The following is a 17,851-nucleotide window of genomic DNA, read 5'->3' as shown; positions in this document are numbered from 1 at the left end:
TTCTCTTAGGAAAGCATCCAGATGGAGGTCTCTACAATAAGGGACCCTCTTACTCGAGTTATTCTGGATACATAATGATGCCAAATATGAATAATGACCCATACATGTCAAATGGATCTCTTTCTCCACCCATCCCAAGAACAGTGAGTAACATGCTGATGTTGCAAATTATTTTCAGAAGTGCAAATTAATTTGTATTTTTGGCAAAATGTTTGTTTTTTTAAACTTACTGGAAATGCTTTCATTATATATGACCAGCTGTTGCTAAATAAGACATGTTATAAGGAATGGCTGCCTTAAAATGGTGCTACTTTTTGATATTTTGACCTTCGGATATTAGCTTTTGGTTTATTGGTTAAGATGAATAAAAAAACATCATGAGCTATCATGATATCAAGTGAATTTAAATCAACAAACTCATGATTTTATGAGTATTATGCTTTCTACTCTGATGAGAGAGAGAAATTGATTTAATCTTTCAACTAACTAAGTGGTCTATGGCTTTCACTGCTGGTAAGCTATGTAGAATCAGAATTCCTTTGGCTCACTTGAAACTGAACATTGGGAATGTTACTTCAGCTTTTAAAACAGTGTCTCATTTTGTTGTGTTAGCTAATGTTTCTTTAAAATCAGTTTAGGTGTGGGGGAGCAATGAGCTATTTTTACTTTATTGTCAGTTGCTAAGAAGTATCGCTTGAAAATAACTCTTAATGAAAAAAAATTTTCTTTTAAGTGGTGGCTCAGTTAACTTTTAAGTTCTGAAAATGTGGAGGCATTAAAACTGCCTTATACATTACGGTTAACATGGAAACCTCAATTTATACAGTAAGAAAACATCCAAAGGGTAACTTGTGTGGTACCTGAGTGTGAAATGGAGTCCTCCCTGAGGTTCATCTCTTTGGAGGTAGTGGTGGATTTTTACTGATCCATCAATATGTTTACCTTCTTTCTGGCCTCACTCTCCCTGTGCTACCCAAAGCCCAATGAAAAACATGTATGTTTGGGTCTTGGGGATGATGTTTCAGTCTAACTGGCCTTCCTGCGAGTCAAATCTAGGATCATAAAATGGAACCTGTATCTTTGCCTTATTAGCCCAGTGCTTTCACCAAGTGAAAAGAAAAAAAAAAAAAATCAGTGGAAGACATCTGGGGCAAGTACTGTCGTTGATATCTCAGTGGACAGAATCTGGGAACCATGAGATACTCCAAAGTAGAAAAGAGAAATATTTCCTAATCAGTCATGAACAAATAAAGAGTATTTGTGCTTATCTTGATTATCTGTGGCCCTCAGCTGTTGAAGAGATCGATCTAGGAAATATAACCACTTTTTGCGGGGCACTGTGATTTAAAAGTTATTTTTTCCCATGAATTTCAAAAAGATATTTGACCTCTTAAGTAGGGAATAAGATTTTTCCAATTTTCACATAGAAGCTAAAATGGAGATCTAGGAAATCTTATGATGGTTGTTATAGGAAATAGTGATTTCACATTTTAAAAGGCTTTTCAAATATTTAATGATAGAAATGTGTGTGCGGTACATATGAATCTCTTACCTAAAAAGTGAATGAACTAATAAAAGCAAACAGTTTTTAACATTTAGCGACCACCCATATAAATGCTTATGAGTTTTAAAATTTGTAGGAGACTTTGTTTCTGTTGAATTAAATATGCATACATATCAGATAATTTAAAGTTGGGCTATTTTTTTCTTGTTGATGTTTTGAAGGGGTGGGGGAAGGAGACTATATTTTAGATAAGAAATAACTGAAGATTTCTGCTGAAGCCTTTTTAGAATAACAAATAATCTTTCCAACAAATCAAACTATAGTCTCTGACTTGGTAACAATAGAAAATAGCCACTAAAATAATCTTACACTTTTAGGCTGTGAACGCAGTTAATAAGTATTAAGTAATACTTATAAGTAATAAGTATGCTTAATAAGTATTTGTGGAATTTGTTCTTCAGCCAGTTCTTCTTTCAAGGCAATAATTTTTTAAAAGTCAATATAATAAAAATCTATTGTTATTTATATTGTTATTCCCAACAATATTGAAAATTAAGCTGCTCTTCCTCTTTAAACCAGCCTTTTCCCCTAGCCCCTCAGTATACTAATCATTTTAAATTGATAGAATGGAAAGTATTTATTGTTAGTGTATATATTAAAATTTTGAGGTCAGTGAATTGAACAGTCATTCATTGTTTAGGAAAGATTTGTGGCCAGAATAAATGTTGGTGGGGGTAGAGTGGAGGAAAGGGGTGTGGTTAGGAAACAGTTACCTTACCCTCCTATCTGCTGCTTTGCTTTTATTCTGTTCCATTTTAGAACACATTTATTTTAGGCACCTTTTCTTGCCAGTATTCTGCAGTTCGCCCAATTCCAGAAGCTTTGCAGTTTTAACCACAAGACTATGTTCAATTTTTCTCTTTTAGGGTCCAGCCGAAGTGGGTCGCAGTCTTTGGTTTTTAATGGGTAACAGCTGTTTTTAATGCTAAGTCCCAAAGCACTTTAACCGGAAGGCAACCCCTCCCCTTCACCCCAACCACACTTCTGCCTCTTGCTCTTTAACTCTGTTCTTAGCAGGACTGAGTGTTTGCCTAGCGGACATCCACAGTGATAGGTTTGTATCCAGGGTATCAGGAGCAGGGTGACCATTTGTGTTTGGACTTGGGGTGGGAGCTGTCCCTAGTCAGCCCTGCTGCTTGGATTTGCATTACAAACAACCCCTTGTTTACTGTATCTGCTGCCCTCAGGTGTTAGGATTAGAAAAACATGGAGGGGGGGTGGTGAGGGAAAACCCAACTGCCCCTTCCCCACACAGAATCTTCTGTTTGCTTGTAACCTTAGATAATCCAGAGAATACCAGCCAAGGCCAACTGGCATGCACAGGAGTGTTTCTGCTGGTAGCTCATTTTAACAATTCTATATGCATTTGCTCTTTTTAAGACAAACACTGACATATATTTGCTCACACAGCCCTTACTCATGACCTAAATATATAGAGTTACCTGCACAGAAGAACCACTTTTGCCATTCAAGCTTTTTTTTTCCCCCCATCTGAAGGAAAATTTTAATTGGCTAATTACATCCTTCCAGAACTGGAATTCTTAGAGGTGTGTCTGTACTAGAAATCTTGTGAATGGGTGTCTCATAGAATTTTAAATAGAAATTCTTGTTCAGATAAATGAGGCAGGCCTAGCAAGAAAGCACCTATAATAATAACATGTTTGGTGTCAGTGTGAGTTCTTAAAGCACAGTAAACCTTGGCTTGGGATGGTCATTTTCACTGAGTGTGAGAAGATGTAGCAGCTTCTTAAATATTTCAGAGCAGGGGCTCTGGAGAGTTTATTAAAAGCATACTCCCAAGACCTTCTTTCTCTGAGTCTCATTTATGAAAATCCTTGGAGGCCAATGGCGATGTCTTAAAAAGGACTACATAGTTGGTTGCCTCCTGTGCTGGGTCCTGGCCCTTGTGTGCCTGAAAGCCGTGAGACAGTGAGCTTGGCTGCCTTTACATAGTGAAAGTTCCCATTGGCTTCATGCACTGTGGTTATTCGTCTTAGGTGTCAAACTTCCATTTGTCCCTCAAGCAACCCAAATGTTTAACACCTCTGAAGAGAAACGACTGGGTTCTCTTCAGCTGCTCAGGGAAGGAACAGTAGCAGACTCAGTGCAGGAAGCAACAGCAAGCGTCGCTGCTCAGCTCACACCAACCGCAGCGACACCTGGTCAGGACAGTGTTGCTGACTGCATTGCTGGCTTCTTTGTGATCTTTCTCAGGATGGATTTTCAGGTGGGAAAGGAAGATGTCTGTGTTTGAATTTCATCATCTTTTCTTATTTTTAGTAGATTCATTTTTCTTATTTTTGCTCTTAAAATGCTTCAGGGTTCTTTTATAATTATTTTGAGCAGTTCACTTCTGTGGTATGGTTTTTACCTGGAGGGGGTCAACATTTTGACATCTAATGAGCAGAATTATTCCTCTTAGAACTTTGTCTTAACCTGCCCCCACCAGCCTCCGCCCATGTTTGTGTTTGCTTACAGTTAAAATTAGATTTTTGTCATCGTTCACATCTGGAATTAAGGAACTAAGTGAACATGTCTGATCACTAAGGCAACGCTTACCCATCTGTCTCTCACACTACTGCATAGCTTTGAAAACAATCACAGAAATAGTCATCGATAGGAAGACAATGAGTTATTAACAGTTCAGAGAGACTCTGGCTCTTATTTTCAGCAGAATTTTTAAGTGTCTTTTCACTTTCCTTGAGGAGCTACCTCATGTGACTTACTGATTAATGATTTAAAATTTTCTCCTATAAGTTGTCTACTTTTTGAAGCTAAGTACATGGAATTTTCCTCTTAAGTTCAGGAAAAGTTAAGTTTTAGAAAGTGTATTCTATCTCAGATTTGAATGTGATCTCAAGAGAATATGTGGGAAAGCTCCTCAGAGCCCCAAACTCTTCTGTTTGATTCATCTTAATTGTACTGCTACAGAGTAGGGAAAGGATCACAGTCAGAATAATTGGAAGTGATTGCCATTCCCCCTTCAGATAATTCAGGTATCTTATGACTGACTGGCATGCTAATTCAAGTGTCCCAGGTGCCGTGCTGACGTGACCTTTCAGGAGCTGATGTTGCCTTGCATGACTGGTGCGGCAGAAGTGTGATCGTTAGTCAGATAGGTTTTTTCGAAATGACCCTTGAAATTTCTTGTTCATTCATAAAGGCATGAGAACAACCTAGTTTCACTAAAACAAGACTATTAAGCCAACTTGCAGAAAATCTTGCTCTTTGAAGTTCCCCTCCCCCTGCCCACATGCAGGTCCTCAACTTGGTCTCATCAATCCCATTATTTTGATCCATTTCTTTCTTGCAGACAGACTTCTGTAATTCTAACAGGACAGAGTAAGGACCTCATAACTGGCTCTATCTGGACTTCAACTTGTTACCTCACATGTATTTTTCATAATACCAACTGAGAAATTTTTTACAACTTTTGAGTCTTGTTTTTAACTAATCCTGTTAGTTATTTAGGCAGAACTGTTTTTGGTGTATGTGACTGACATTTTTTTAAGCAATGGGATCATTCCATTCGTCTCTAACTCCCCTTGCTCCTCATTTACATATTATAGATAGGATTTTATAAAACTGGTTTCCCTTTGATTTCAAGATAAACTTGAAATTTAAAGAGAAAATATGCCAGCACTGTCCTTGGGCCAACAGAAAAGCACATATATTTGATTCTAAGGCAAAAGTAGAACTCAGCATTATGTAGGTGCTGCTGTTGTGGAACTGAATGTTTTTTTAAAGAAGATAGTCATTTCAAACTTGTATCTTAAAGTTATCACTTCAGTGATCATGCCACACTGATCCAGTATGTAGAAAGCTAATATTGTAGCATTTGAGAGACTTGGTAATGCTTTGTACTGTCCCAGCAGGTCCTTACTCAATTTTTTTTTTAAACTCTCAGCTTTATAACCAAAGATACACACTCAGACACTTCATTTAGGCCTCAATTCTTATGAAATTTTAGCTATATGTATGGTACCAGCCATTGGACTTTATTTAAATAATTTTTAAAATATATTTTAGATTGATGATCACTTTTTAAACATTAATTGTGACCTTGTGAAGTTCCTGTAGGAACTGTCGACTTTGCTGTAAAAGAAGGTGCTATAATTTAAAAAGAGGAGTGGCTCTAGCGTAGTTTTAATTTTCTTTTATTATTGTCAGATTCTGTATGAAATAGTTACCAAAACTGTTAAAAGCTGACATACAAAGGTATTTTTGTAAGTCCTTTTTTTTAAAAAAAAAAATTCTGAACATTTTTGCAATAAAGCCTATCCAACTGCAAATGATAATTGATCAGTTAATCAGAGATTACTGATGAACTTTGAGATAGTTATGTGTTAGGAAAGCACAGAATAGACACTTCAGTAGATTTGCTGAATAAATAATGTACTAGAAAATTTTCATGTATGGTTTTCGGATATGTCCAAAGGATCTGTCTTTATTCAACCAAATCCTATATGAAAATCTGAAGGTGTCTACTAAATAATCCTTAGTGTTTTATTATATTACTTTTTTTGATTTGTTGCATCAGTGAAAAAAAAAAACACATTTAGACCATGTCTTTAATGAAGAAGTCAGAGTCATTGCTTGCAGAATGTCAAGTTTCCAAGTAATAGCTGAAAACAGTCAGCTGGAGAGCTCCCTGCTAGAGTGAAAAAGAATGGGACTGGGTCCTCATTTGAGGACTGATCCTGAGAAGTACTTATCTTTACTTAGGTCCTGGAAACCTAATTGAACAAGAAGAGATGATGGAAATGCTTTTTTTCAGAAGGGTACTTGAGACAGAAATGAAGTCATAATAAAAAGAAAACTATCTTCAATTATGTTGCAGTATCATATGGTTAATGCTTCTCAATTCATTTTTATTCTTTCCCAGATAGAAAGGATATTTCTTTTTTCAATAACACGTGACGTATTTTGAGACACTAAAAAATTCTGCGTGTATTTTCTAAATACGTGTAGTAGCATCAGTGCTGAGTTTTCTAGACCAGTATGTGTTGTAAATTGATTATATCCTTTGGCAATATGGAGAGCAAAATTTTTGAGTCTTTATTAGGTGGAGGTAGGCAGTCTCTTGTGAAGGCTGAGCCTGTGGAGGAGGAAAGTCCTGGGCAAGATGTCAGTAGATTTGGGGTGTAGTCCCATGTCCATCACTCTCCATGACTCTCCATCAAGAGCCTTGGGCCTCCGTCAGCCTTTGTTTCCCTGTTGATCTTGAGGCATATTAATGTCTGGCTTGCTTACCTTATGTGATTGACGTGCAATTCAGATGGCACAGACCCTGCGAAAGCACTCTTGTTTTCTAGCTAAGGAAGCAAAGCACAAGTCTCATCCCAGCCTGGTGGAATCCTGCCACAGAAGGTGCTTGACTGTATTTAGGAAGCTCCTGAGAAAGGGGAGAAATTGTTGTTTCTTACCGTGTCACTGTGCTGATCTGGAATCTGGATGACTGGGTAAAGGCCTTACAATAACCTTAAGAAAATATCTGTGTAAATAAAAGTTTTGGGGAGGCAGCTTTCTTCTCTTGGGCTCTTTTTTTCTCTCCTAGTTGTTAGGAGAGCACCATTTCTTCTACTAAGGGAATGAGATGCATGAGGGAACAGATTTCTAAATTAAAGATTTGTTAAAATTCTTATATCCTTCTGATATTTGGTATGAAATTGCCAGATGACTCTTAAGTCCTTGGATTGGGGTAATAATTGATTTTTATTTAGGAGATTTTTTTTCCTTCATCCTTTGAGAGCTGGGTTTCTTCTCCCCACTGCAAACAATCTATAGAGAAGAGATTTAAGAACCTCTTGTGAATGTAGAGGACGACAGGCGAGTTATTTTTCTTTCCCCTTGGAATTTTCTTCTGACTTAAGTCTTTCTTGCTTTCCTGGCACCTAAAAAAATCAGGTCCAAGGGGATAGGCTGGCCGGGCAGCAAGGAGAAATCAGTGCTTTTCTAGTCTCATTGGAAAATTCCAGCTTCCACCCTTTCAAGACTTTTCTTTTTCTCTCAGTAAAAGTCAATGAATGTTAAATATATATATCAATGTAGAGTTAGCGTTCTCCAATTTTAAACAGTATATATTCTACCTTGTAATAATTATGAACACACAGCATCTTGGCACTCTAGTTCATATGACTTGGACCCCGGAAAAAATGTATTGTGATCTTATCTCCAGTGTGTCAAACTTTGTCTTAGACTCCAAAACTTGGATTTTTTTTTTTTTTAAGTCTGAAAACCAGCAGTACCAAAGTAAAAATTTTTACCAAAGTAAAAAATGTTTACTGTTTACTATAACTGGGCTAACCAGCTAAGTAGCTGACAGGGTTAGGAAAAGAATCAAGTCTCCAAGATGTTGCTTGAATTGGTTTTTACTCAATTTTTTGGTATAAGTAAAAAGTTTAAAATTAAAACTCAAATTCTTTGGAAAGGGAGAACAATTAACTTTTTTTTTTTTTTTTTTAAAACTATTACCATGTGTCAGGTACTGAGCTAGGCAATTTATACAAATGAAAACTGGCTGGGTGTAGTAATCTCCATGCTAAAGATAACAGCCTATCCTCAGGGGCAGTAGGAACCTGCTTTGGTTTTAGTAAGCAATGGAATCATGGCTCTTCCCTTTTTAAGGTCTGAAGACTTGTTAATTGTCATTTAAAATAACCAACCATTACTGCCTTCTGGAACATAAAACACTGATTAAATGAATCATATGTTGATTAAAATATAAAACCCCAAATTATTACTTTGACGATTTTGTTGGCAGTTTCTTTTCAGTAATGCTTAGCTATTTTTTATGAAAATAAAAAGAAAATACTTTCATTTAAAAAAGCAGTACACTAGAAAACTCAGATGACCAAAAGGAATAAAAAATATGAAATTCCTAGGATCCTGCTGTCAGAGATGGTCATCAAAGCTCACCATGCAGCCTTTTAGACCTCTTCCTGTGCACGTTTAGAAATACATGTAAACATACATAAATATATATGTTATATACTCATGGCCATGGGAGCATAATATACCATTTTTTTCCTGTTTTCCCACCCGTATACAGTGGATATCTTTTTTACTCTTCTGTAACAACATTTTTAATGATGGCTAATGTATTGCCTAATTTATTTAATCTGTCCTTTGTTGGTAAAACATTTAGATATAGTATCACTTTTTTTACCTCTAAAGCAAGATTTGATGGAATGCATATTTTCTAAGTATATCTTAGCACACATTCTGTTTCTTTGAAATGAATTACTAGAAGTGGAATTGTAGAGTCAAAGGCAATACACCTTTTTAAGCGAGGGATGGGGGTAACCCAACAATGTGATTTAACCCTAAAAAATTTTGAAGTCAGTATTTAAAAGTATTATTAGATTACATTCACATTTGGTTATGGTTGATGTTTTGAGGCCCTCTTCCAGTCAAGAATCAGTCCAGCAGGAGACAAGGAGCTGGACAGATGGGGAGCAGAATATGAGCTTCATTATTAATCAGGCTGGAGAAAGTGGCCTGAAGCATGACACAAGTTTGGACTTCCTTTGACCTCCCCACGTGGAGCACCAGTAAGTCACAGACGTCCCCAGCAGGGGCAGGGAGTTTACGTCCAGTGGAGCTGGGGACAAGAGCAAACTCGTGTTGGGGCAAGCTGGCCCAAGAGAGAACAAAGGGTCAGTCTGTCCTTGCTCGGTTCTTCCTCCAAATCCCCAGATATGAGTCGCTCTCCATGGGGAAAGTGAATGAGGGCGCGGGAGAGACGGAGGCTACAGCTGCTGCCGAGGAGCAGAGGTTACTACTCGATGCGCCAAGCTTCAGAAGGAGGGGACAATGAGAGCGTGGTTGTCCCCTGAGTCACGATCACGGATCAGACCGATGGCCACGGCCAGTAGTGGTGACATACGTGCGTACGCACGATGGGAGCTGCAGCAGAGCACTGCTGCTGCAGTCAGAAAAATTGAGATCTCGGTGTCTGCTCCTGACCCGTGACCAGAAGATCTAGATCTCGGTGTCTGCTGCTTACTCTCTGAACCTTGGTTTCTTAACCTGTAACATAGGCTGCCACTTCTTCTACTGATCCTGACAAAAGTACAATATAGGGTACTCTGCATTAGTAATAGTGTTTATGGAAGGCAGAACAACTGCATCCGAGTTTACTAGTGTTCTTATTAAAAAAGCAAATCTGTAGGCCCCTCTGCAAATGTCCTGAACCAGAGGCTGCAGACGGGTCATTCGTGTACACTTTAACTCAGGTACTTCAGTGATTCTTACCTAAAGTAAGGTTTAGAAAAATAATGACCAGGTAGACTTTCAGTAATTTAACTGAGGTTCAGATATCCTCAGTGATTCATGCAAGGTCTTATACCTAGGCAGCAGTCAGGCGCTATGGCCCCAAAGCTCACTCACTACCACTCAGCCCTGTCCCTCATGGAGACCGCTGGCACTGTTCGTGGAGACCTCAGGGGGGTTGTATCCTTCCTCCACGGACCCACGTTCTTTAGCGTTCTTTTCAAAGCTTTCTGCAGTCTGAGCTCATCTGCCTTTCGAGCCTTGCCTCCTTACCCTGCAGCTTACAGTTAAGCTACATTTCCACACCCGCATCCTATTGCTTTCCCAAATTCCTGTCTTTGGGTTGTTATAGCTTGCTCTCCCTGGAATGCCCTGTTTTTTCTTCCTGCTGGCATAGTCTTGTTCATCCCTGAAGATCTGGGCTACACAGTATCTCCTCCAGGACGCTCCTCCTGACTTCACCACCAGGTAAGAGACTCTGCTCTCTCCTGGCTCCCACAGAACCTTCTTCAAACCTGTTATCACTGCTTACAATCGTTGTTGTCTCTGTGTCTGTCTGTCTCACTCACTGTTAGTTCCTTTAGATAGGGAGCTTCTCTTACTCATCTCTGTGCTCACAACCAGTTATACTACTTGGCATTAGAGCAAGTTACTCTGCAGATATTTGTGGAATATATAGAGCAAAACTTGTTAAAATGTATTAATGTAGAGCAGTAACAGCAGATATCAATCTATATTTAAATGGAGAGCCTTTAACAAAATACAGACTAATACAGAATCACAAACCTGAAATTGAGCTTAGAAATGATCTGAACATGAAGTATATAGTCCATGGACTAGACATTAGCTGTTAGTTTTGAGTCTTGAGTAAGTGCCAGGACCTGTTCTGAGCACTTAATGTATATTAGATGATTTAGTCTTCACAGGAACCCTGTGATATCCTGAATAGCCCTATTTTACAGATGAGGAGATTGAGGCATAGGGATCATACAGGTGGTTAAAGGACTGCTGTAAAACTAGACCAAAAAATGCTCGGTCAGATAAAGTAGGTAATTTGGCAGGATCACACAGCTAGTAAGTAGTGGTCCCATGCTTGGATCAGACTTTGACCCTCACTGCAGGGTGCTTTGGAGAAGGAAATGGCAACCCACTCCAGTGTTCTTGCCTGGAGAATCCCAGAGATGGAGGGGCCTGGTGGACTTCGTCTATGGGGTCGCACAGAGTCGGACACGACTGAAGCGACTTAGCAGCAGCAGCAGCAGGGTGTTTTCTGCAACTTCAGCTATCACTGCCGTCACTGGCACTCAGAAGATGCTAAATGATTGTTGAATCCATGTATTTCTCATCAGGAAGATGTTAAAGATTTTTAACGTATTTGTGGTTCAGTAGCTTAGTTGTGTCCAATTCTTTGTGACCCTGTGGACTGTAGCATGCCAGGCTTTCCTATCCTTCACCATCTCCCAGAGCTTGTTCAAACTCATGTACATTGGGTCAGTGATGCCATCCAACCATCTCATCCTCTGTCATCCCCTTCTCCTCCTACCTTCTAGCTTTCCCAGCATCAGATTTTCCCCATGAGTCGACTCTTCCATCGGGTGGCCAAAGTATTGGAACTTCAGCATCAGTCCTTCTGATGAATATTCAGGGTTGATTTCCTTTAGGATTGACTGGTTTGATCTCCTTGCTGTCCAAGGAACTCTTCAACAGTCTTCTCCAGCACCACAGTTTGAAGGCATCAATTCTTTGGCACTCAGCCCTTTTTATTGTCCAGCTCTCACATTCTACATGACTACTGGAAAAACTATAGCTTTCACTATACGGACCTTTGTAGGCAGAATAATGTCTCTGCTTTTTAATGTGCTGTCTAGGTTTGTCATTGCTTTTTTTTCAAGGAGTAAGCATCTTTTAATTCCATGGTGGCAGTCACCATCTGCAGTGATTTTGGAGCCCAGGAAAACAAAGTCTCTTACTGTTTCCATTATTTCCCTATCTATTTGCCATGAAGTTATGGGGCTGGATGCCATGATCTTAGTTTTCTGAATGTTGAGTTTTAAGCCAGCTTTTTCATCTCCTCTTTCACCTTCATCAAGAGACTCTTTAATTCCTCTTCGCTTTCTACCATAAGGCTGGTGTCATCTGCATATATGAGGTTATCGATATTTCTCCCGGTAATCTTGATTCCCGCTTGTGCTTCATCCAGCCCGGCATTTCATATGATGTACTCTGCATAGAAGTTAAATAAGCAGGGTGGCAATATACAGCCTTGATTACTCCTTTCCCAATTTTGATGTCCATTGTCCCATGTCAGGTTCTAACTGTTGTTTCTTGATCTGCATACAGGTTTCTCAGGAGGCAGGTAAGGTAGTCTGGTATTCCCATATCTTTAAGAATTTTCCACAGTTTGTTGTGATCTACACAGTCAAAGGCTTTAGAGTAGTCAATGAAGCAGAAGTAGATGTTTTTCTGGAATTCTCTAGCTTTTTCTATTATCCAGTGGATGTTGGCAATTTGATATCTGGTTCCTCTGCCTTTTCTAAATCCAGCTTGAACATCTGGAAGTTCTTGATTCATGTACTGTTGAAGCCTAGCTTGGAGGATTTTGAGCATTACCTTGCTAGCATGTGAAATGAGTGCAATTGTGCAGTAGTTTGAGCATTCTTTGGCATTTCCCTTCTTTGGGATTGGAATGAAAACTGACCTTTTCCAGTCCTGTGCCCACGATGATTTTTCCAGATTTGCTGCATATTGCAGCGCTTTAACCTGTAGAGGGTTTGTGAACAGAAAAAATGTATGAAATTATAAATGTCTTTAACATTGTTTTTGGTAGTAATAACTATGGTGCTAGTAAAAAGTGCTAGAGTTTAAGGCAACAAGTTAGATGCAGTGAAGAGAGGAGAAACTGGAGGAGATACAAAACAGATGGAGAAAGTTCTAGCCTGATGATGGAGGGGCAGTGTTAGTGGAAACAATAAATTTAGAAAGAGGAGCAAGTTTTAGGACAGACGTACATGAGTTTGACTTAAGGACTATTTTATGTTTTCTATGTTAAGAAAACAAAAAATTAACCCATATCTGCAACCCAGCATTTTACATTATGGACATCATTTTGGTCTATAATTTATCTAAGTCAGCAATGCCTCACAAGTATCACTTCACTTCCCTCTAATGCTGCCTGAACCTTGTGTAGAAGCCTCTGTGTGATAAAAAATAGAAGTGCATACTGACCACAGGTGAGGGAGGAATAGTATTAATATACTACTGTATAATATCTAATGAATTCACTTTACTTGCATTTTTCTTATTAAATACTCACTATATCACTGTGGAAGGAACACTACCAGTTTTCCCGTCTTTTCATTCAAGATAGTGACACACACAGAGGTTTCATTGTTCACTGTAGTCTCAGAGTTTAGTAAGTGGTAGAACTTGGATTCAAAGCCACATAGCCCTGATTTAGAAGCTGGGACCCATTTTATAAACTAGTTCCTCCCTCTAAAGAATAATCCTGAGTTAGTGTCAATAAATTATATTGAAGATTAAAAGCGTCTGTTATGTTTGTGCTTTATTAAACAATGTAAGTGGTTTGGCTCTAGTGGTGGCTTAAATAAGTTCTCAGAATACTTGAAAATTGTCTTCTGGTTTATTCAACACATAATCATGTAATTGCTCAATGTGTTCTTGAAAAGTCCCAGGAAATATTTGTTTCTGGGGTGTATCAGCCACATTTTGATAAATGCTTAATTTTTATGGGAATTCCTATTGCTTAATTCTAGGGTCCCAGTGTCCACATATCTTAAGGACTCAATAGATTAATCAAATAGCAGTGTGGCCAGAGGTTTTTGTCATTTTTGGAATCTCCTTGGTGAATGATGTTGCCACTTTATTCCATAAGAACTGAGTTTTATAGGCAAAAATCTGCTGCCAAAGAGTCTTCTTTGCACAATAAGCAATTAAAATGTGGTAGGTGCTTTGTTTCTAGGAGCTGTTTGTAGTGATTTTTGTGGTATCACGATATTAGGTTAAGTAAGAGAAATTAGCTTAGAATTAACTGGAATTGTGATCATTCCTGAGAAGTTATAACAGTGGGTTTCCTTAAAAAAAAAAAAAAGAAATCTTTTTTGGTAAGAAGATAATTATTAGAAACAATCTTCTTTCTCTCAAAAGAAAATGTCTCTGTTGTTGTTTTAAGGTAATATATATATTTTTAAAGTTAGGGGAAAATTCATTAAAGAACAGAAAAAAATGCAAGTGCCTTCTGTCACTTATATAATGGTTTCATTTATGTTTTCCTTAAAATTTTCTTTCTCCAACTCTACGTATAATACAAGTTTTTTTTAATAAGACGGCTCATAAGGTTACTGTTAAAATTTTTCATCAAAAATATGTTGTTGCTCATCTTCCCATATGAATAAGTAAAGATCTATATCATCATCTGTTGCCATGGCTGGATACTACCCAGGTATATGAGTATTTTAGTTTATTGATTTTATCCTCAATTATGGGTGCTTTTTGTTTTTCTTATTTTAAACAATGCTAAAATGAAAGCTTGTTAAAAATACATATTTATAATCTATTTTTATAAGTTATACAGAATTAAATAGATTATAGAAATAAGTCTATTTAAATAGACTTCAGATAAATGTGTTTTTGCGTATTTATGTTTATCTGAATCACTGGATCATATCTTTCTTGATTTATGCAAGCTTTTTATATATAAATATATATATATGGCTCAGCAGGTAAAGAATCTGCCTGCAGTGCAGGAGACAGAGGAGACATGGGTTCAGATCCCTGGGTCAAGAAGTTCCCCTGGAGAAGGAAATGGTGACCACTCCGTTATTCTTGTCTGAAAAATCCCATGGACAGAGAAGTCTGGTGGGCTATAGGCCGGTGGGTCGCAAAAAGTCAGACGTAACTAAGCAAATAACACGTGTTTATATATAAAGCATATTAACCATTTTGATAACAAGAAAATGCTTTCCAGCACTAGCTTGGCTCATTTCATGTAATTTATTTCAGAAGGAAGACCCTCTTTTGACTCTTGTAGGATGGTACAGTAACCAGAGAAAACATGTTATTTCCTTTCACTATCAGAAGAAGTTACCTGTTGTAGCAGTCTCTGAATTAGCCCTCAAGTCTAGGGTTAAACGAGTTTCCTGGTAGGATGAAGACAAACACCAAAGAATGTTTATTTGAGGAATGATTTCTCATTCATCTCATAAATATTCACTGAAGGTACTTATTTTGAAAGTCATTGTGCTGAGCCCTATTGTTAGTATATGACAGCAGTTTCTGAAGACAGTAGTTTTTGTATGTGCCAGCCTTTCTTGACTTGCGGACCATCTGAAATATGATAGAGAGTATTTGATTTACTTGTTTTAAAGTGGTTATGGAGATAGTTCTGTTTGGGTTGGGCCAGGAAAGTTGCTTTAATAAACACTTTTTTAAATTAAAAGGTTATGCATAGTAAGTAGTCTAAGACTTACTTAAGAAATCAATAATTTATAGAGCATTTTGTTTTATTTATATTTAATGTAAAATAAGTTAGGACATCCATCATAAAGCATTTTAAATTGGCAAGTTTATCAACATGGCTGCCAAGTTAACTGATGGTTGGTAAGAAGAAAGGCTAGGAGTCAGATCTCCTCTGTGTAGTTCTTGGTACTGTGTCTCTTTCATTAGCACCATCACCAGGAACCTTTACATTGACTCTGCTTACTCTCTAACCACATTTTAAAGAGTTATTTTTGGACTTAACCACAATTAGAATTAGGGAAACAGGATCTCAGGAAGGTAGACAAGTTTACATTTGCTTATATCACGTAGGGCTGAGAACACATGCCCTGGATCTTGAATGCCTGAATCCAAATCCAGGATCAGCTACTTGGCGCTGTCCAGTGGGCAAATTACTTTTACCTCTCTGTTTCCATTTCTTTACTTACAGTTTGAAGATTTTCCTAATAGTTGGAAACACAGCAGGAAACTATTGCCTTGAAAATGATGTTAGTTATCACAGATAGGAAATATTTGGTCAAAATCCATGGCAGGGAATCACTACCTGCTAGGAATAGGTATCAGGATAGATCTGTGAATTAAAGGCCTGGGCATGTTTGTTTTCATGTCTTCCATACTATTTATTAAATAATTCTAAACTAAAACCACATGTAATAATGTAAGTTCTTATTAACTAGATTTTTGAGGCAGTCTCATGTATCTAATTGGGGAAATTAGAGATTAAAACTTTCAAAAGGAAATGTTTGCTCCCAAGATGGAAAGAGCAAGAAAAATGTGACATTTAGCCTACAACTGAGAAACTGGTTCATAATTCAGGGACATGTGAGGTGTGTATGTAATGTTTATTCAGAAACTATTCAGATAACCAATAAATTCAGTAATGTGTATGCAATGAGAAATTTGAAAATAGTTGGCTACTTGTGGAAAAATAAATTTTAAAAGGCTTTTAGTTTTTTCTTTAAGTTCTGTTGCTAATTTCATGGGAACTGGGTGGGAGTAGTATTGACAAGAAGTTAGGCAAGGCATTTACTGGCTATTGGTCTTTGAAGGAGCTCCTAACACTTTGGACTCTTGGTTTTCTTGTCTAGAAGTGGTAACAAGTGGGGATGGCATGGACTGAGCGAGGCACAGTCACATCCATGTGCTTTCTTTGTCTGAAAGCCCCTGGGCTTCTGGGTGCCAGACCCCTGAGCTCCATCATATTTGCATCTCTCTCTTGCATTGCTTTATCAATATTGAAACCATCAGAACTGACATTAGTGCTTTGGCAAAGGAGTTTTTCTGCTCTAGGAGTACAGTAAGGTCTGATGGTATGAGAATTGGGGAGAACTGACCCAGGACTGCTTTTGCCTGGCTCTGGGAAGGCATCCTGTTGTCCATTAGTAAGTTCTGGGGGCACCTGCAGTGCAGACTAACCATACAAATGAGATCTGGGCATCTAGTTTGGATGGTTCCATGCAGTTGAGTTGCTGATTGTTAAAGGTCTGCCTTCAGAGAACCAACTCATACCTCTTTCTGCTTTTCCTTTTTTCACAGCCCAGTATATTCCTAGAATTCCTTGCCCACAGTTATCACCCAGACACTGCACTTCACAAGCAAGCATCTTGTCATTTTAAAGTCACAGTTTAGCCCTGTGGACAAGGATTAAGCCACATAGCACTTTGACGCAGGGAGAACATGTCTGGGAGGGTTTTATCCTCTACCTTTTTTTTTTTTTAATTGGGAAGGAGGAATTTACTCATGTATTTAGCATTTATTCAATGATTATATATTCTAAATAGCTTTACTGAGATGTAATTCACGTGCAGTACAATTCAGCCATTTGAGGGGTACAGTTAATGGTTTTTAACATGTTCACAGATGTGTGTGACCATCACCACAGTCAGTTTTAGAGCATTCTCATCACCACGGAAAGTAATCCCACACCTTTCAGCTGTCACACCCATCTCCCTATTCCCTTACCCCACCACCCCAGGTCTGAGCAACCAGTTAATCTTGTTTTTTTTGTCTCAATAGATTTCTCTGTTTGGGACATTTTATAAGAATGGAATCGTAATAGGCAGTCCTTTGTCACTTGCTCCTTTGATTTAGCAGAGTATTTTTAAGGTTCATTCATGTTGTAGCATGTTATCACTACTTCATTCCTTTTACCCTCTGGCTCTTCATGGCTGAATCTCACCTTACAGAGGTTGGATACTTTCCCTGACACAGGTATGAGCATCGGTACAGAGAGAAGATGAATTAGGTTAGTCTGTCTGGGGAAGGGGAAAAGGTAAAGTCAGTTGATATTACAGATATATATAAATATAATATATATATAAATATAAATCAGATACATATATATAAATCAGTGATGAGAGAATATTTTTGATTGCAGTTCCCAATCAGTTAAAACATTTGACCACTGTAATTATTTATGAATTACCTACATAAATTACACATTTATCTAATAACTCAGAGTATACACTTAGGGTACTGTTTATAGTCATTGATGGAAGC

General features: G+C 38.0%; 1 protein-coding gene across 12 annotated transcripts in view; it reads left to right on the top strand.

Annotated features, from left to right (window-relative positions):
• The window catches only part of LEF1 (lymphoid enhancer binding factor 1), a 115,993-nt gene that overhangs the window by 4,084 nt on the left and 94,058 nt on the right, over positions 1–17,851 (top strand). For all 12 annotated transcript variants that reach the window (XM_086406997.1, XM_086406998.1, XM_086406995.1 and 9 more), the window contains exon 3: positions 10–143. In XM_086406997.1, the coding sequence (XP_086263123.1) occupies positions 10–143 (134 nt within the window). The remainder of the gene's footprint in view (positions 1–9; positions 144–17,851) is intronic.

The sequence above is a fragment of the Bos grunniens genome, chromosome 6, assembly GCF_055505025.1.
Source record: "Bos grunniens cultivar Pamir isolate PY7600 chromosome 6, Bosgru_T2T1.0, whole genome shotgun sequence".
Taxonomy (NCBI): Eukaryota; Metazoa; Chordata; class Mammalia; order Artiodactyla; family Bovidae; genus Bos; species Bos grunniens.
The sequence above is the reverse complement of the archived record's forward strand: the minus strand, read 5'-3'. Positions and strand labels throughout refer to the sequence as shown.